This window comes from Buteo buteo, chromosome 1, assembly GCF_964188355.1.
Source record: "Buteo buteo chromosome 1, bButBut1.hap1.1, whole genome shotgun sequence".
NCBI lineage: Eukaryota > Metazoa > Chordata > Aves > Accipitriformes > Accipitridae > Buteo > Buteo buteo.
In genome coordinates this window covers 82,348,966-82,370,148 of record NC_134171.1, presented here as the reverse complement: position 1 = coordinate 82,370,148, position 21,183 = coordinate 82,348,966, and the positions used below count along the sequence as shown (strand labels likewise).

General features: G+C 37.5%; 1 protein-coding gene across 24 annotated transcripts in view; it reads right to left on the bottom strand.

Moving 5' to 3' along the window:
- Window positions 1-322: 322 nt before the first annotated feature.
- The window catches only part of CAMK2D (calcium/calmodulin dependent protein kinase II delta), a 163,064-nt gene continuing 142,203 nt past the window's right edge, over window positions 323-21,183 (bottom strand). For 22 of the 24 annotated variants that reach the window (XM_075037893.1, XM_075037909.1, XM_075037918.1 and 19 more), the window contains 5 exons: window positions 9,889-9,964; window positions 8,620-8,714; window positions 7,207-7,435; window positions 2,915-2,964; window positions 323-2,371 (listed from right to left, as the gene is read on the bottom strand). In XM_075037893.1, coding sequence (XP_074893994.1) covers window positions 2,958-2,964; window positions 7,207-7,435; window positions 8,620-8,714; window positions 9,889-9,964 — 407 coding nt within the window. In that variant the 3' untranslated portion in view covers window positions 323-2,371; window positions 2,915-2,957. Of the gene's footprint in view, window positions 2,372-2,914; window positions 2,965-7,202; window positions 7,436-8,619; window positions 8,715-9,888; window positions 9,965-21,183 lie in introns of those variants that run through there. The other 2 variants (XM_075037900.1, XM_075038075.1) reach the window with 1 other exon arrangement.

Sequence of the window (21,183 nt, the reverse complement as noted above, 5' to 3'; positions counted from 1 at the left end):
CTTGTATTACAGGCTAGGCACATGAAACACAGTAAGGGAGCTACAGAAATGTGCAGACTACCTAAAACATTTCTAAATATGAACCTATAAAAGCAAAATCTATCAATAAAGTCCAGCATAAATGCTGTGCAATTGGGTCCTCAGGAAAGGCAGTCCAGAACTAACCAAAAGACAACGAAAGCAAACACTCATATTTTCAAACTGCAAATTCAGCTTGTAATAAACTGCATCTGTGTCTCTGACTTCTTAATTCAAACAGACACCACACATTTTCCAATGCAAAAATCACAATTAATTGGGAAATTAAAACACAAGCACAATGTCAGCAGAAATCACAAATTTATTAATCCTTAAATATATCAATCATTTACCATTATGGCAAGAAATATGTACACTGTGTCCCATGGTAAACTGCAGTGTTCCAAAATGACAGAAGTGTATAATTCAATTGTGGTGGAGAGAACAAATCACAATTTCCTCACGTCTTGGTGTGGAAGACAAACTTGGTCTACAGTAATACGTCAACACCACATGCTGTGTTAGAAGTATAAAAAAAAAAACCACCCTACACCTAATTTGTTAATTTTAAATACAGTTATGCCACTTATAGCCGCTTCACAAAAAAAAGTAAAGAAATTAATGAGAAAAAAAATGAGGCCATTACTTTTTTCACAGATCCCATCGGCAGGTTAATATGGCTCAACACATTTATTGTAGATGCTTATTTTAAATATATATTGTTTAAAATCATGTAGTAATTATCAGAGAAGCTTAAATCCATCTACCATACATCCACTAGTAACAACATCAAAATGTTTAAGAACTGCTTTTGATTAGTAATCAACACAGAAAGGTGAAATGATACAAATTAGGAAGGGTTCCCATTTTAAAAACTCCAGGCTGCCGAGTTGTAAATTTTTAACCGCTAAAAAGGATATTGATTGAGATATCATGCACTATACAGCGCTGCAGAAAACAGTTAGCCCTGTTGGTAACAGAACAATTAACAAAAGAAAAAAAAGAAATAACCGATCCCTGTATTTTTCTATTAAAAAAGGAAGGGAACAAACCTAAATGCTTGCAAGGATGTATTTTCACAGCAACATAAGGGAAGCAAATACAGTCCCTATCACAAAGCTTGTGTTCTGAACTGACACCGAGAGCATTCCCTGTGCAGCGTACAGGCGTTCGCAGCAACGGATCAGGGGCCAAACCAAGTTGGTAATGCTGCGAAGATTGTTGTCCTTGATACTGTACGCTGCACAAGGATTTTAAGAAACCAAGAGCAGATTGAGGGGGAAGAGAGGGGAGAAACAAATCTGTGGTAAAGTGTTACAATCTTATTAGAAAATCGGTGTATCCATAATACATTTCCAGAGAAGCAACAGCAGCAGTGTAAAGTAAGTAAACTCTTCATACTAAGCTTTTAAGGCCTAATATTTCTCGAGTATATTAACCACACAACTGGTCTACAGCTGAACCAAAATTCCGTATTTTTTAAAGCCTCCTTAAAAAATTTACAGTACACCTAAAAGCGATTAAAAACCTTTCTCTATTCTTTCATTTTAATCCTCAAAATCTGCTCCTCAATCACTAGTTAGTTCCTTACAATTTTTAGTTTTGCTTAATCATCCAACAGAAATTTTCAATTAGCATAGTAAGAAAGCAAAGGTAAAGACTCAAAAGAAAAAAAAAGAAGCTGCTGGCTCACCGGAACATTGACAGTTAATTCTGAATTGACGAAGCCAGCAAATGATGAAAGTTTTCCAGTTTACACAGACTAATAAACTAAGAAGGCTTCAGCTGGTACAAAGCCAAGATATTATCACTTCCACATTTATCAGTGATTTCGTCCATCTACATGCTGTAATAAAAATCTGTTTTACAGTAACGGAGCTGCCAGCGGAAATCCTAACCATTCCTACCAGAACCAAAGCAAAACCCTGGGACTCAAGGGAAAAGGAGGATTCAAAAAACAGTTCTTAAAAAAAGAGGGTAAAATGTACTTTTTCTTTTTTTTTCTTTTTTTTTTTTAATAAACAGGATAATTTTTAAAGTTGTCTGTCAAAACTTGGCATAAATGGAGAAAGTGACAAATGTATTCTGTATCTACTGCTGTCCAGCAAATATTTTTTTTGTCTTTTATGCCTTGTTGTTCTCTATTTGCATGGAACATTACCTTCATTGAAATGTTAACAGTGTACAGATGGAATATACAGCAACATGGTGCATCACAAATGTGTTACATGAAGAACCTTCACAACTTCATGCACTCAGAAACATGCATGAAGAGAACGGGATGGCCAAGATGGTAATCAACCAGGTGCGTTGGGTACAGAAAATGCAAGAGCGGCACCGCTGATATTTTTAGCTACGAGGAAGGAGAAAAAAAAAAACAGATTGCAATTACTGAAGTAACATCACTACCAGGTAACAATACATGCTCATGTGTTAGCCAATACTATTAAAAAAAAAAATCTTCTCAAGATCATTTAACACAACTTTGTGAAGAAAACCAGGGAGGGGGGGAAACCCCCAATGCTCAGGCAAAGCATGCTTTTATTTTTCAAAACACTTTACAGACATTTTTCCATCTTTACAACATGCCAGAGAGGCTGTTAAAATAAAAAAGGAAACTGAGGCAGGAAGCAAAAGTGCCTTAACCAATTTCTTACAGGAAGGAGGGCAGAATTCAGATGTGAGTCTCTGAGTTTAACTTACTTCATCAGCACGTACATTACAGACACTGCCACGGACTGAGATTCTCATACAAAAATCGAATCAAGTAACAAGGAGGAATCAGATGTCGTTTACATGCAAGACATGCTAGAGCCATATGCAAAGAGAAAATGAAAGGAAAGGAACACGTAAGCAAGTAGTTAACTAACTCAGCTTATAATATCATTTGTATTACCGTAGCATCTAGGGGCCGAAGTCATGATTGGGATCCCGCTGTGCTAGGCACTGTACAAACACAGAACAAACTCTTTACTTAAGTCTTCCCGCTGTTCAGTATTTAACTTATGAAAGTATAAGAAGGTGTAAGGTGTGTAAGTGAGGGACTATAAGCCTGGGAGCCTCAGGTCTGAATTTAGGTTTGGGAGTCAGTTTTAGATCCAATAGCCCTTTGACTGCCCATATCATGCAGGTCCACTCTCTGTGTATATGCAGACACAGTTCTGCAGAAACACATTACCACAAGTTCTTAAGAACATGGAATACAGAAAAAAATTTCCTACCATCAGTCATACAACTCAGAGAGAAGCAAAGGACAAGACAGAAACCAAAGTTTGTCTTGTCTGACTTGCAGCAAAAACTACAAATAAAACTTATTTGTAAACTAAAGATACATTTGTGCTCATATTCTTTTCCAAATAAATTGTCTGCATAAGGAAACATTTCCATATACCTGTAACTACCAAAGAGCTCAGTTCTTTCCTTAGATTTATGCACACTCCTTACCATAGTTCTGAAAACAAATAAGCGACTGTGCTTGCAGCAACTATTTGACATCATCTAGGATACGGCGTTTGCAAAAGGAGATCACAGGTATAATTGCTTTTTCAAGTTTATTAGATTTGAAATTCTTCTTCAGACGTTGTGTGTAAGATACTTTTTTATTGTGGAAATGCCATTATTAACTGCTGTGTATTGGCAATAATTAAATAAACAGCTGCAGACTGTATACATTTCAAATACGAGAAAAAAAAGTAAGGATAATCTAGAACACCATTTTAATTAAATTTCTTCTGTAGTTTTCCAAAATGGAGTTATTGGTACACTGCTGCTCTGACTGGGAAAAGTAAAGGTGAAGTTCAAGGCAGTCTAAAAGGTGGTCAGGATGGGTTATAGAAGGCAAGTTCTAGCATGGCGCTACATGGGAATCTACCAGTTAAACCTGAGAAGATGGGGATTAAAGAAAGAATATGTAAAATAACTAAAAGACACAGGACAATGCTTGGGCTGAACAGGGAACTATCAGCCTAAAGGAGACTCACTAGTCTTTGCCAATGACCTGAGCACAAGCAATAGGACTGATCTCACATAGTATACTTACACTTAGAGGGAAGGCACTATAAATACAAAGGAAAACAGGAGTATTGTGCAAGAAGAACCAAGTAATCTTGAGGGCTGGGTAATCCAGAAATGTCACATGTAATAATAGGAAGTACAAAGCTGCACGGTCAGCAAAAGTTTCTATATACTCTTTGGATGGAAATGACAATTGAGGATAAATACATGGGTGTCTTAGATGATCTGCTGATGTGATGTAGATGACGAAAGCGCAAAAATCACACCAGAACGTAGCAGTTGTGGTGTTCTCAACAAGGAAAAGAAAGACATTGTGAATTTAAATAAAGCCCTGACCGCAAGCGTACACAGTACTTCAGAAGAACCCAAGCTAATGAAAAGACAAACCTCAAACCAGAAAAGACAGTGAAGAACTATTAAGGTAGCCAGGAAAATTGAGATCCTATCAAAAAAAGGCAACCAAGTTAGCATTCTTTATCCTATGAAAATAGAAGGTGGGAAGTAACCTAATCACCCTTCATATAAAACAGCTCATGTCTGCATACCTATCCCCAGTATAGAAGAACAACGATGAAATAAGAATAATCAAGGATACACTGAAAATGACTAAAATTAATACTGGAAAGTAAGGTTTCTAACCATCAGACCAATGATATTTTAGAAGAGTGATATGAGCAAGTCCAAAAAACCTGCTCTGAATTCAAGATGAGGGTTAGGTAAGGGATTTATGTGATATTGTTGCCAGTGCTACATGGGGGCTACATATCTAGGGCTATGTTGCAATCTCAGAGCATCTCTCCTTAAGCCTTAGCCATGCTCTAAGGCTTTGAGCCGCTACTCCTTCTCTGACCTTTTCAGCTTGGATACCCTCTCGCAATCCTGAAATTTCCTCTGTCTGACCCCATAGGCTCAGAACACCCACTGACATAGACGCAACCCTGCAGTCTCAAAAAAATTACCTCTCAGCTTCTTCTCCTGCCATCCTTAGCAGAAATCCTTATCTCTATTAGAGAGCATGAGCAGCTGTAAAGAACTGACATTACACAAGTCCTAAATACTGGCACAGCTTCTGAGAGGCAAATCTCAGTTCTGTATGTACGACTGCATTCCCTTGAGACGTGCAGTCTGAAGGGCCAGGAGTTGCTCTGCGGCAGCTACTGCATGTCCTTTATATTCCAGAGAAACTACCTCTGGCGAGTGTTCATAGGAGCAGTATGTGTCACAGCACACAGCAGCCCATTGCACAGGTACAAGTTACGTGAACTAAGTATTAAGGCTCCTGTTACAACATTGCACCTCAAAAAGAAGCTGCAGAAGCTATTCTTTGTATCTCTATGAAGTATTACTGAAAGAATTATCACAAGAATTATTGGGCAAATTCTATAATATTCCATGAAAATAGTAATAAGATGGCTATTTTGTTGCCTTCTGGTTTTGGTGCGTAAGAATGAGTGTTATAAATTACCTTTTCTCTTTAGGATTGTTTCCTGTAAATATGGTTAAATTAAAAAAAAAAAAAAAAAAAAAAAAAGATTGACCCCCCCACCCTAATCATTCTCAAAAAACAGGGGGGACGACAGGGGGATGGGACAGGACACCAAACAAAAGAAAGGATTAAATAATTCTCTAGTCCAATTAATTTCATTCTGCTATAAACACTTACTGTCCAGTGTGCACTGGGACAGGTGAACCTGTTTCACTTATGCTTTCTGACTCTACACATACCCAGCTCAGATCCCTTGACAAAACAGTCCTCTATGAAAACATCAAAAATCTGCATAACACTGCATTTCAAGAAAATGTAACTAGTCTTTCAATATTATCTGTTGAAACACTGGCAGTGCAGCTGGAATGTGAAAAACAAAGGACAACATGGTTCCTGGTCCCATTGGTTTCACATCTTTAAATAAAATACAATAGTTATCACTAGATAATTATTACTTTTTTCCTAAATTAAAAAAAAACAAAAAAACAAACCAACTAAAAATTTCATCCCCACTGACGTTTAACACTTCATTCTGTCATGTTCCTTACTTTATCTAGTATTATTTCATACGGGAGAATAGTGTTGCAAGTAAAATATGGGTCATGATGAAGTTTGAAGGATGAAATCTAAGCTCTTAACATCCACACCAGGAAATTTAGCCGCTATCCACATTAAGACACCTCACACAGATGGAATTACAACCTACAAAGAGGGCTTGCACCTGAGCAAACCACGGCCTATACCAGTGCTGCCTGATTTGGAAACAGCCTAACCTAAGCCATAAGTCAGTGGGGTTGGGCTCCGAGGGACACAGCACCATTAGCGAAGGCTGCAAGCAGAAGAAAAGCAAAGGACTTGAGCAGAACCTCTTGAAGAAGCCATGACTCTTTATCCTGTTATTGAAACTATAAGCGTGCTGTAATTTACACTGCTGAAAGTCTGGCTCAAGGAATTCAGGTTTGCGCGCGCTGAGCCATGGCATGACTCCCAGGGTATGAGAGGGCATGCAGAGATGCCCGAATGAACGAAAGAGAGATCTGAGGCTTACCCACACAGATGTCATAACTATCAGACAGTGACTATTGAGCAGTTAAGCAAAGAGAGTGTGGGAAAAGAGATAAGAATGTGATAGGAACTTGTATGGCTTAATTTACAAAGTAAATATGTAAACTGGCTCAAAATCAACTTGCAGTGAACATAACTAGGCCTGAGTAAGTAGAGGTGGCTGGAAATGGCAACAAATATTACTCAAACTTCAGTTTTTCAGAACAGTGATACTTTTTTCCTGGAAACTTTCCGATCAGCCCTAACAGCTCCATGTATCCTATTGCTTTTTATTTTTTCAGGTTTTCCTGAAATTCTGTTTCAGGTTTTCCGATCCTATTTTGTGTGACTTGTATCAAGCCTTATCTACATTAAAACATTTTTCTGCTCTTCAAGCTGTCAGTTCAGGGACTGAGTTGGATCAGTGGGCATCACAGTTGAAAAAAACAACAACGAAAGCATTATTTTAAAAACAGTAGCACCAACTATATGCACACTAGTGAACAGAACACACACTGGGTAAATGACCACAAGAAATTGTACTATCAAGAGGACGGCTTCATAGTTTTTAAGGCCAAAAGCAGCTATTAGACTATCTGATCTGACCTATGTAGTTTAAGCTTGTGATCTGAATTGTTTCTTACTTGATAGGTACTGTTGGTGACCCTGAACGGTGAAAATGAACGTTCTGCCACTTCCCATCACGACGGTGCCAGACCCGTGTTTCCTCTGACTGCATAGTCTTTGGCATCCCACTTCCATCCATGTACTGTGTGAGCCGTATATATGCAATGCAAGCAGCGTCATCACCCACAAGGTGGACATGAGGATTGAGGATAATGGTGTGGATTGGCTTATTACTTTTGGATAAAGCTAGGAAGCAAACACACACATAGAGGATAAATTAAATTTTCTCTATGTAGGCCAAAATAACTCATCTCACCCCATTTTACAAAACAAGAACCTCAAGCTTAGCAGATACAAAGTAATAATTATTGTTTACTGATAATCACGACTGACAACTAGCTCAAGTACACTGTAGAAATGAGCACAGTCACAGCATAAAGTATGTTTTCCCCTTTCCTATGAGGAAACCAATCAAATGTTTAATAGTATATATTATTTAATCCACGTGCGTACATGGACTAAATAAAATGGGGGCCACCATCTTGAGTTTCCCAATACTTCAGTTTCACTGCTGCATTTAATGTCTAATGACAGTGAAAATAATTCAGCTTTTAACTCACTCTTGTGACATATTCTATTAAGTGCTGATATCTATGAAAACTAAAAAGCTGCAGTAATGAAAGGAGACATTTTAAGGAAAAATATGGAAAAAGCTGTTTTGGAGATGGAAGAGAATTTAGGAATACAATAATCCCATTTTATGCTCAGACATTTCTCAAAAATTACTGGATCAGCTGGTATCTTCATTTACAATATTTTATTTCCTGTTGAGTCACGTCTGCTCTAAAATGGTTACCTACATTACACGATCCCCCAAAACTTTATTAAACCTACTCTATGGGTAATTTTTCTTTCTTATACCTGGCATGATTGTATTGATGTTTTCATGTATACACACACACACCCCCAATACAAAAAAGACAGCCGATCAGATCCTCAGCAGTACAGACTGAGTGACTACAATGTCTTCCCCAATACATCACATACTCACCAGAAGTGCTGACTGTTAGTTGCAATCACTGTAATCACACGATTTAGTGACCTTTCTTTTAAGTATACTCACAGCATGGTTTTCTCATTTCCCCAATAGAAAAAAAAATGTATGAGAATTACTTATCTATGGTTTGTTTGTTTTTTCTTTTATATATCTTGACTTTCTCTTTCCAAATACCTGAAACTTCCCTCCACTCTCCAAGGTATCCTATGATGTGTGAATGAGCACAGCAACAACAGACAGAAAAACATGTAGAGCAGAACTCCCTTCCCCTGCTGAACTCAATTAACTCCCAAACCAAAATGCTAACTAGACTGCAGAAACACAGTCACAAGGAACAGATGAAGATTCACAGATATGAAAAAGAAATGTTTACCATTTTCAAAGTAAAACCGGTGAAAGTCCATCCCTTCTACTAGATTACCCAAAGCTTCAGGTTCAAAAGATGTAAGGCCCGGATCACAGATTTTTCTGCAGAAAAGAGGAAATTCTGTAATAAACACATGCAGTTATGCAACACAACTTTGGAGAGATTACTTTTTAAATTTTTCTTTATTTCCCTCAGACTTGTTACTTACCTGTGCCACCACACTGGAAAAGAACATAACTTAAATGGGGAGAAGTAATGGATTTCTGGTTTCACCTAAATTAGTAAATTTGACGGCTTACTTTAGGTGGACTAGATTTCATATAAACCATCTTTTGACCAAAAAAAAGCCTGCCAAAGAAGGCTCCACAAGTCAATGGTATTACAAGTAGGAATTTTTACTTGTGACTCTGAAAACTGCCTCTGTGCAATCCAAAGGATACTTTTAATGCCTCACATCATTATTTAAGCAAGATTTAATTATTTTTTTTAACTGACAAAATTTAGGTAAGAATTTGAAATAAGTTTCCACTTGACATTTGTACAACAAAGGTTTTAATGTGATCATACCAAACAAAAGTTTAGTGCTGGCAAGCCTTTAAACAGGACAAGCAGTGTCACTGTTGAACTGTGAAGCTTGGGCTGCAACAGGATAGAATCCACTCAGAGAAACACAAGAGACCAAAAGAAATGCTGAGAAGGGCTTTCCTCTACTTTTGTAAATTTTTTTTTCTGCGGTAGAAAGAGAAGAGAAGCAGTGATGGAACTGTGTCTTTGCAGAGAAAAGCTGAGAGGGAAAGTGGTCTACTTTTCCCCAGCAAATTCTCGCATAGTGCTCAGCACAGGCTGGTGGACTAAATTCCACGTGGTCTTTCACACTCTGAAGTACAAAAAGGATTCTAGCTAATATCAGTCTCTACATACAATACAAAATTTCTGTTAAAAGATGCTTCTACTGTGTTTCTGGATTCTAAATCACAAACATGACTTTACTTTCATATACCAAGAGAGATCACTGCATATTTTGCGTCAGGATTATGGTCCTGTCTTGGCAGAGTAGTACATTAGATTTATACTAGCAGCTCCTCTGAAACTGGCATTTGTAAAGGCTCATATAAAGCCAGGGCAAAGCAGCAATGAACATGTCTTGTGTTTCTTGGGGGCATCTGAGAATGAACTTCAACAATACATAAATACAGACACACACACACTCGGATATAAATATACAGTCTCCAATACATCAACTCTCCTCACTCCCTCTGAAATGAGAAAACTTACGTGTAAGCTTCAAAGTCCCCATTGTTGATAGCTTCAATCAACTGCTCAGTAACCTTGATAATCTCCTGCTTACGAGCTAGAGAGAGACACAAATACAACTCTTAAAATGGAAGGCAAAGTGGAAGGTGACAGCTGAAAGGCTGTCAGAAGAACAGCCGCAACAAAGGTATTCTGTCATTCCTCAGCTGGCACAATGGCCATTTTTCTTCCTTTTCTATGACCAAAGGACATGGTGTTATATTGCTGCTTTACACTGATTTGGCTTCAGTGTACTCCTGTATTCACGAGGAAATTAAACACATGTCAAGATCAATCCTCTTTCCTATCATGCTTGTATCTTCTGTCCTTCACTGAAGGATCTGCTGTTTAAAAAGCAAAGCAAACCCAAACCCCAACTCAACTTCAAATTAAAGGAAACTGATTATTGTTTTACAAGCGATGCTCTAATGTTTCATACACACATAGGGCCTTTACCTTTTAAGTGTCTAATGCTGATTTTCAGGAACCTTTGTAACACGTGATGTTCGCTTTGGCCAAATGTGTACGTTTAAGTAAAGAGGAATTTAGGCCCTAAGCCTATAATCAAGGTTGTCCAGTGCAAAGTTTGCAGATTACATATAACGCATACACATCCACACAGGTCTAATTACAACACAGTGTCTTTTGGCTCTGACTTCGGTGATTATGCCTATCCTTTGCTTGTAAAATGCTTAACGGATCTGTATTACAATTAGCCTCAATTAGATCACTTGGTGATAGTACAGTACATCTACTACTAATAATAAATGCTAAATAGTAACAGAAGAATAATTCATTAAAAACAAGCAGAATATGTATTTCTAGTAGGAATATTCAAACTCAAGCAGTATTTGCATATGCTTCAAAGGCAATAGTATGTGAAACAGTTTCTCCTCTATCTGTCAGCCAAGAAATAAGCTCGCAGTTCAGTATTTGTTAATGTTGATCCAAGTTACACTAAAACAGTGCAGAGTAAACAAATTCCTGCATGGTGGTACAGTTATTACCAATACCAGTTACTCTAGGAGGGCAAAGTTTAAGAGACTTCATCAAGATGGAAAATCTTACTGAATTCACTTTGAAAACTGACTTCTACTTTTAAAAACTTGGGGCTTTTTAGGAACAGATGTTAACATTTTTGCACTGTACATTTCTCTTTTGGTAAAGTTCAACCTTATACGGATGAAGTTCAACCACAGTGGCACTGCTCTCAAATACAGATTTTTTGTGAGTTTAATGCTAAATGGGTAAGGGAGAGAGATTTTACAGATATGTTCGTAAGGATTTAACTTACATTCAACTCCTTATGAAAACTCAGAAAATCAATTTGAAAGACCAAGCTTGAAACAAAAAGAAATGCAAGGAACCAGGCTGAAGTAGCTCTCTTGTGCAAGCAACAGTTGTCATTCTCCTGCATGCTCCTACAGGTGGACTAGACTATTAACACCCATGCAAATATGCTTGGAATGTTAAAACCAAAGTACTGACCTCACTCACATTCTTCTTTGAAAAGAAAACGTTGGGCAGCATAGACAGAATGTAAGTCTCCAATGCTGTACTGCAAAGAACTGGCATCGTGGTGTTAAAGAGCCTTTTAATTTATTTTATGCTCCACCGTCTCTTTTAGTAAGTGAATACCTAATATATAAGAGCACCAGAAAGAAACCAGCAAGGAAAGAAATGATGGAGAAAAAAGTGTATATAAAGGTCTAGCAAGGCTTTTTGTGAGTAGCTCTTGACTACTAGATAGCATGTTGGGTAAGACTATTTCAGACTATTTCAAGTATGAATTGCCTCATTTTACACAAAGATTGTGGAAAGAACAAAGAGTCTTAATGAAGAGATGTTTTGACTGCAGATGAGCAATGGCTCCATTGTTATATGTTTAAATGACATAGACCAAACTGTGGACGTTGTATGGCATTGTCAGCACAAGCCAAGTGGTAGGATGGTTGAGTAAGAAATAATGGTGCAGTGTTAGAAAAGGCTGGCAAAAAGAAATCCAGAATATGCGGACTTCATGCAGTGATGAAATCACAAGTTTTGCATGCTACATCTCATATACATATAACTAAACTAAAGGGTCTGATTAAATAGCCCGGTAACACATTCCAATCAGAGACTAGGAAATTACAGACTATTAAATCAGACAGTGGAAAATGAGGTAAAAATCTCTGATGAGCTGCTACATAACCATGAGATCATGCTATTGGATAATTGTAAACATAAGCAATGAAAATGTCTACAAAAGTACAGTAGTTTCCACACGCAAGAGACATAAACCCACATGAACACGTAATTTTACTTTCACTTGGCTAGTGACAATTGGCAATATTCCCTTTTTCACTAACATCAGTCATTTCTTTTTGGAAGTTTTACCAAAAGAAGCCCACAGTTAACTTACGCGTTATACATACTCTGACAAGGAACAGCAAACAATAGTGAATATCTGAATATATTCTATTACACAAGATTCTGTGATCCAAGCCCAGAGGCTTATTAAAGGTGTTTTGTTTTGTCTTAAATTAATGGCGTGCAACAGCTCAATTTAGTTGGATGGTAACCTGACTCCCTGGCATCTATTCATGCCTTCAATAGTATGAGTTAAAGGAACGTGAATGACAAAAGTTTCTTTCTGCAAATCTTTGAGATTTTGAGACTTGATTTCAATCGGAATGCAAATGGAAATTTTTGCTAACATACATTTTAAAAAATTGTTTTGGGTCAATCAAAATGTTACGCTTCAATCATGCCTTTGATGTTGTACTACATTACAAGATATAATTCAACATCAATCCAGAAGGAAGAAATTGAACCGTATTGCCAAATTTATCTTTTTCTTGGTTATTTTTCCAAAATAAATTTGCATTAGAGCACACGTTTTCATGTGGTCTTCTGATAGAAGCCACCTAATATTACCGAATATGGTTCCAGCAAAGTTTCTGTGGGCAGTACCAACACCTAGTATAGCTCTGTCTGCTGACCTGTCCATGGAATATAAACCACATCCATCAGGAAGCTCTATGGGCCAGCAAAATAAGTAAAGGAGATTAAGGCAGTATCACTGGCTCTAATCAATCACTGTCCAACTCCAGCACTAGCATCAGTTCTTCCAGTACTTGTGGAAAGACTTCATGGTTCATGATGCAGACCGTCAGGAACAGAAAGATGTTGCCAAATCATCTGCCTTCTAACTCATTTCTCATTTTTTTTCTACAAAATTACAAGCACCACGTGAAACTGTATATGAAAGCAACTATGCTACTCCTCCCTTTCAGCAACACATGAATAATTACACACATAATAGAAAATTAGATTTCTTCCTATTTAGTGATCTGATATGCAATCCCATTGGCAGAAAGTGACTAAAAGCCAAAGACAGAGATGGAGCATAATTTAGAAGCTGGAGTTCCAGAAGTGATTTATCCTGTGTGCAAAACCCTCCTCTCATTCTCAGCCCTTACTCATGTGAGATCAAGAATGAGCATTACAAGAAAAAGATGGTCAAGAACAAGACAGTATGAAATATTCAGTAACATCAGATATCAAAGAATAATTAAAAATCTCAGTAGCCACTGTGTTTTTACACAAACCTTCTACTGATTGTTTTTGGAGATCTTTTTTATCTTAGCATTTTATACTTTCTGTGTAGGTACATGTGTGAGTGCAGGGACACAGAGTACAAATAGAGACCAAAAGTATTTCAGCCTATAAATACATTGTCTAGGAAGCCGAGGTTTAGCCTCGGAGGAAGGAAGAGGAAGGAGACAGCGAAGAACTGGAATACAACAAGCAGAAAACAGACTGGGAAGCAAAATGTAGCCATGACTTGGTGGCCACATGAATAAAGTCAAATACTTGCGCTTTTCCTTAGCACAATAGGGAGGGCACTGAAGATGAACTAAGGTGAAACGGATACGGATAGGAACAAGGTCCTGCTATTGCAGACAACATCTGACAGAAATAACTAGCACTTATTAAAGTGGTAAGAAAATTACAAATTTTTCATGATAAATTTTATGGACTCCATGTAACATATGCCCTTCCAAACCTCCAATTTCTTTTTCCATCTAAATAGACATTACAAACTACACAAGGACAACAAGCGAACACGCGAGGCGTTAGGGAAGAGGCATCTGGCCAGTTCCCATCTGTCAGATAACTGTCACTTACAATCACCATTTTCATCTGATTTTTTTTTAATATTTTATTTTGATCCAACAGTAAACTTTGCTTGTATTGAATTCTAGGAGAATTATGCTGTTCGACGTACAGTGGCAATTTTATGCTATTATACTTTTTATTTGATGTGCAGTAAAATTTTCCTAAATAACGTACTTCAGCTTTGGTTAAAGCCAGCCAGAGATCCGTACGCTCTCTCACAGCGTGATGAGACAATTGGACTGAACCAAAATGCGTGGTTTCTTTGCCATTATGAGCTACTTGTTTTATGGCTGTCTCATTCTCTCCCTTTAAAATATTGTCACGTGTTCAGCGTGCAAGGACTATATCTAGTCTTATGCCATGTAAGAGTCTGTCTGATAAATGACAAAAATACTCTATTTACAGGAGGAAAACTCAAAAATGGCAATGGAATTCTGGTAAAACTGGTTCAGCTACTTTTTCTATGGGGTGTGGTAAGAGCCTATTGAAAAATTAAAGCCTGACCCATCTATACTGTCTTAGAATATGGCAATGGCTTTCTATGGCATAAAATTATATAATCTTAGCAAAAATACATTTGGTGTTTTTAAAACAACTGAGGTGTGAGGGAAGAACATCGTTAAAAGAAGACAAAGGTGCTGAGCCGTTTTCTTGAAAAACAAATAATGAAAAAGACCGCAGACAGTATACCAGAAAGCTACCATAAAATGGTAAATTTGTGTGGAAAAGATGGTAGCTTTTACACATTCCTTGCTCAGAATACCAATGAAGTAAATACATTAAAGAAAAGACCATGGACCTACTCTCTAAATATAACCTTTACCCCTGTAGGGTCAGTGAGTTAAGGTATTAAGATATTAGCAGTTCAAAAAAATACAACTCCTGCTTTGGCGAGTGGGTAGGTATATGACTAATACAAAGGCAGCTGAAACAAAAACATTATGAAGAAGAGCTATAAAAAGACCAAATAAGAAGAAAAGAACAAACCAGAACATTTTCTAACACTGGCTAAAATTACTTCTGCAGCACTGCTGTAGTACATATGTTAACTTCAAATCAGTTATTAACTTCTAGCTGTATTTCACTACCTTTTTTCCCCACTCAGCTCCAAAGTGGGGATAATCCTTCATAATTAGAGAACATCATTAACACTAGTGTCTAAAGAACACAAAATAATTAAGAACACCATTTACTCAAAAAGCTTCTAACACTATAAATGCCTTAAACCTACAAGGTGCAGTCTCACAGCTAGTAAAATCAAGTATCACAGGAAAAAAAAAAGTACAAAACAACAGCAAAAATGTTTTTCTAGGAGGGCTAGAAAAACATGGGGCTTTTCTTCCCTTCTTGTAGCCCCAAGCAACATTTGTAAACTCAGTCTACAAGAATCACACAGAAACGACGGATATTTTGGTATTTTAATTGCAGAGAGAAAGCGCAGAATAAAAATGCGCTGTAGATACGTGAAAATGAAGTCCTCAGAAATACATGTACCAGAAACTTCATGTTTTGTGAAACACAAAAAAGAATCTTTGGTAACTGACTGACCACCATATTACCCATGAATTTTTTCAACACTGTCACCAGTATTTTTGTTCTGAAAATGATAGTTTAGAACACCTTATGCTTCATTCAGATATTGGAGTATCTTTCTGCTGTTATCAATACTCTAGATGACTATGTAATTACTATACTGGAATGGTTATCAATTACCCCCACTGAGCTTACAGAAGTAGGAAGACACATTTTTTACTGTTCTTTGACGTATTTCTTTTAACACAAAATAAACCTAGAACAGTCATCGGACTAGCGAAGTATGAAAACAGTATTTTCAGTCCCTCAGCAAATAGCTTATCAAATAAGCGCAGTGCAGACAGCACTTGCAACAGGGCCTGTGAAATCCATAGCAAAGACAAATCACCTTCATCTTCCAAATAATACCCAGATCAGGGAACTGCACACCCCTTACTACTGTTTGCTCTGAAACAGATAGTGATGAAATCCCTGCTAAGCAGTAAAGCACCTTTCCAGAAGAATGAAGTAGCCTGTTTACAGATTAGCACACGAACTCAAAGATGATTAAAATGACATGCTCACATGTTGTTTCTCAAGGAAAAAACCCTTAAAACTTTTCAACTCAGTACTCTTAACTACATATCTTGGTACACATCAGACTGCATTAATCTTGCAATATTTTGGACATGTGGAAGTACAGACAAGTGAGTTTTTTCTCTCAACCCCCCTCCCTTACAGTCAATGGAGAGAAATAAGCACTTTGAGGGCACAATTCATCCTATCCGAAAATAAGTATTTAAGACAAGTGTGACTCATCTGACCTATTTGTGTTGACTAAATGGATTCTAGACAACTAGCTCAAATATAGGTATCTACATTGTGGAGGATGTCTGAATCTGGGGAGACAAATCCTACCCATTGTGCTATCATTTTAAAACAGTACAGTCCTTATCAAGGTGACACGGGTCTGCTAAAATTCAATGGCACAGTATGGATGAACCTAGCTTCATTTCTAATCTGAACACCGTCCCAACAAATAGCAATTAGACAGAAAGCATACAGCCACTAATGTTATTTCTGTACCCTGAAAACAACCAAAGTTTGAAACAAAAGAGGAAGAGACTAGAAATCTAATCCTGTGTTGTATAATGAACTCTGGCTATGTGGATGTACCAGAAGTCATTCAACTTTACAGCACAGACTGCTACCCCAGAAGCGGAGGAATACAGCAAATGTCACAAAATGTTTTTCAAAACCATTCTCTTCACACCAATATTTGAAAATTCTCTGCTGATAATTTCTCTTACAATTTATTCCCAGATATTGCAAGAAAATGAGTTCTGTGAAGAAAATAAAAGAAGGTGCTGCATGAATAAATGACTGATTGAATCTTAGATCTACATAAAAAATACCTAGACCCTCAGATAACAAAGCATACTCCAGGGGAGTTGTCATTCAAGAAGTTTATCAAAATTTAGTGTATGTAAGATCAGAGCTTATCTCCTACCCCCCTGCTTAACCTTAAACTTTGAAATGAACTAAGACATCTGAGTTGTCATCTTACATGTAACATTGCTTTCCTAGCGCCTGCTGATTCCAAAGATTCACTCTGATTCATCAAATTATGATATGGGTGGACTGTTTGCAGCATTTTTTTTAGGCTATCGACTGTCTTTCACCTTTCTGAAAATCTGTAAGGCTACTACTTGCCTAATGAAAAAAACATTAATTCATTAGATATGTAGGCAAATATCTGAAAAATTAGCCCAGCACTTTACACCCTATACTGACAAAAAAGATCAAACAAAATGAATGCATTTCCTATGTAAACCTTTATCGTAATGTGATGTTAAGCAACTTATCATATGGCCTATGCAGTTTCTTTTTACTTATACGAAATTAATTATTTCTAAAGATGCTCTCTCCTTGGAGCTGCCATACAATTACACTAGTATTTATACTGTGTGGCAAAGGTTGGCAAATGTTTATTTTTTAATGACAAATCACTTACAGTCTCAGAACAAAGCTATATCATGGTCACTGCACTTACAAGATACTGCACTACAGTTTCTCAACATGTCACATTAATCATGGAATCTGGCTGCTGTCTCAAGAAATGATATTTAAAGTCTTGATAACTAAGACGTTAACAACCTTTGCCACTGTGCGTATTTTTATTTAAACTGTGCTCTTACCTAATCACTCTACCAATTCAGAAAAATCTTGTTGTTTTCCACCAATGTTTTCCATTTGAAAACCAATAATAACCCTCAATTCTACATCTCTTTCCTTTTGAATAAGCTTTAAAAAGCATTGAGATGTGTTGAGATCATCATCATCCCCAAACAGTAATTCTAAGAAATGTGGCATTTACCTATTTTACTCATAGGAAAACTGTGTTACCTTTAAAAATATATTCCTCAATATCTTACGCACCTAGGGCTGGGATGGAGATGTTTTATTCTCCAGGACCTACTTTAACTACATGATAATCCTTCTGCAGCTTGTCTTTTCTCAACACACCACATTTACATCATCTTTTTCCCATGTCTCTGACAGCAGATTAAAGCCTATCAAGTTTACCAGCTAAGAAATCAGTATTTTTCTTGTTTATGATTACAATGTATACCGATAATTATAATAATCGCTACTTAACAACAAACAGAGAGTGAATTACACAGAGCTAACACTGTAGACTACTGTGCTTGCCACCTTCTTACCACTGTGCTGTCATGAAATAGCTGTCAGGTACGGGTATCCATCCAGCTAATCTTTGGAGCCCTTCTCATTTCCCAGACACTTTTGACATAAAGAAACCGCACATGCCTCTGACCATCACTTCCCATCCTAAACTTTGCAGTCTGACTTCACTGTATCATTTTTTTCTTCTCAATTCTCAAATTTGCTCTTTGAAAACACTGACTTGAATTCTGATGTAAGTTAAAAATCATAACCATTTGAGCCTATATAATTGTCTCCAGCAAGCCCTTTAACTCCCATGTAGTTTACTAAAAAAGTCTCAGCAGTATTAACTTTCACTGTTTTTTTTAATATTGCTCATTGCTAGTGAAAATTATTCATTACTATAGCTGTTCATAGCAGTTATCTTCTTTCTGGTGAATGTAAGTCTGCCAAATGTACACAACTCCAACAGCCTCTTTACAGCAATATTACAGAGACCTCTATAATCTGTATCAGTATTCTGAAACAGATCGTTAGAGCTATCCCAACAAAAACTCCACTTCAAAATGATGTTAGCACAAACTCATCTACCGTTAGCCACACCAGCAGTTTTTACCGTAATAGCCTATCACGTTCCTAACGCCTTCTCTCAGCACGGAACTTCTGTTTACTTGTACTTCCATTAATCCTATGCTTGATAAACAGTAACTACTTTTGGTTTTCTGAATTTTCTCAAGCCACAGGACCGCTGATTCCTATTAAATGTATGGCTACAGAAAACACAGCATATCACAGCCATTTCTAAAATCGTATTACACCAGAATCACGCATTTTCAAAATCATGTTGAGGACAGGTGAGATTACAGGGACTTTACAGTTTCTTTGGTCACTAAACTTAGTTATTTAAGGAAATTAAATATTCCTGTTATCGGGATGAAGTTATTTTGAAGCTTCAGAATAAAAAAATACAAGCAAGTCTGGTGCATATTCAGATACTGAGTTAACTTCTGCTGCTTTGCCTACTAGTGTTTTGGCAAAATCTAAATTTCTAATCTGTAAATCATTTAAACAAAACTGAGTTGTTTTGTAGTAGTACCATCATGTCTCTACCAAGTAGCTTTACCAGAAGAGTTTCACCTAATACTTTTCCTGCCTCATAGCAGATGGTTGTTTAATTTGATCATTGTAGCATTCCTTAAACTGAATTCTACCTGCACTTTTTTACAGGATTTTTGAGAAGTTTATTTGGTGGAACAAAGTGGCAAAGAAGTGTGCTTGCTTCTGAAGTCACAGAATGAACCGAATAAATATGAGACCATTCACTTTCTTAAAATGTCACTGTATATATATACTATGCCATTTCTGCACCACACACTTTCAGGGAAACTCAAATAATCTACTTTTTTTAAGGACAGCGGTATTACCTCAGGTGCCTCTGTTCCTAAATTTGGTAACAGAATTAGAAATGAACATCTATGTTTAAACATTAGCAGTGGTCTTAACACTATTAACCACCCAATGAAGCAGAAAATGTGAGGCTGCTAGCGTTCAAATCAGAAAATGTTGGGTACATAATAGATTTTCTGGGGTGTCCTGGTTTCAACTGGGATAGAGTTAGTTTTCTTCCTAGTAGCTGGTATAGTGTTATATTTTGGGTTCAGTATGAGAAGAATGTTGATAACACACTGATGGTTTCAGTTGTTGCCAAGTAATGTTTAGACTAAGCCAAGGATTTTTCAGCTTCTCATGCCCAGCCAGCAAGAAGGCTGGAGGGGCACAAGAAGTTGGGATGGGACACAGCCAGGGCAGCTGACCCCAACTGGCCAAAGGGATATTCCATACCATGTGATGTCATGCCCAGTATATAAACTGGGGGGAGTTGGCCTGGGGGGATCGCTGCTCAGGAACTAACTGGGCATCAGCTGGCAAGCGGTGAGCAACTGCATTGTGCATCACTTGTTTTGTATATTCTAATCCTATTATTATTGTTATTATTGTCATTTTATTATTGTTGTTATTATCATGATTAGTTTCTTCCTTTCTCTTCTACTAAACTGTTCTTATCTCAACCCATGAGTTTTATCTTCTCCCCCCCCGATTCTCTCCCCCATCCCACTGGGTGGGGGGGAGTGAGTGAGTGGCTGCGTGGTGCTTAGTTACTGGCTGAGGTTAAACAATGACATGGGGATAGATATACTGTGGATGAAATAAAAGCCTTACGACGTGTTAGCTTTGAATGTCATACAGGTCCATGTCTTCCCGACTAATTCCTCTCTTCTTTAAGGTTCTGGGTAGTTTGTGCTGTTGGTATTTGTAGTTCTAGTTTGATATACAGTCATCTATATATTGATATATACTAACCTGCTCCTCCCTCGGAATGAAGCTACTCTTTCAACATTACCTGTCAACAGTCGTGACAGGAGTCAGCCCATCATCCTGGGGACCGATTCCCCTCTCACCTGCACTAGTTGCACCTAGCAAAAATTCCACTCAAATTTAAAATAAGGTTCAGGCCAATTGCACAGAGCCTGTGATTCCAAGGGCCCACCTCGATCTCACCTTTACCAGTGCAGCTACCCATTCTTAGTACCAGTGCAACCACCCTGACACACACAGGACGCAGGATCAGAACCCAGCAAGCAGAACCTACATTCCTAGAAATCATTCCCCAATTCAACCCACAAGATCCCTCCACTCGAAAGAATTTTGGAGTTAATTGATAAACAAGAAATACATCTGCGCAGGCCATTTATATTCTGACAGTATACAAGCTACTAACAAAATGCCTTTTTCCTCTCACCTTTAAACCGCTCAAAGACAGCCTCCTCACCCTAAAGATTTCCTTTACAGTTAATTGGTCACTAATCACCACAGAACTCCTCCTAAGCAAAGCATGAAACTTTTCAGTTGTCATGA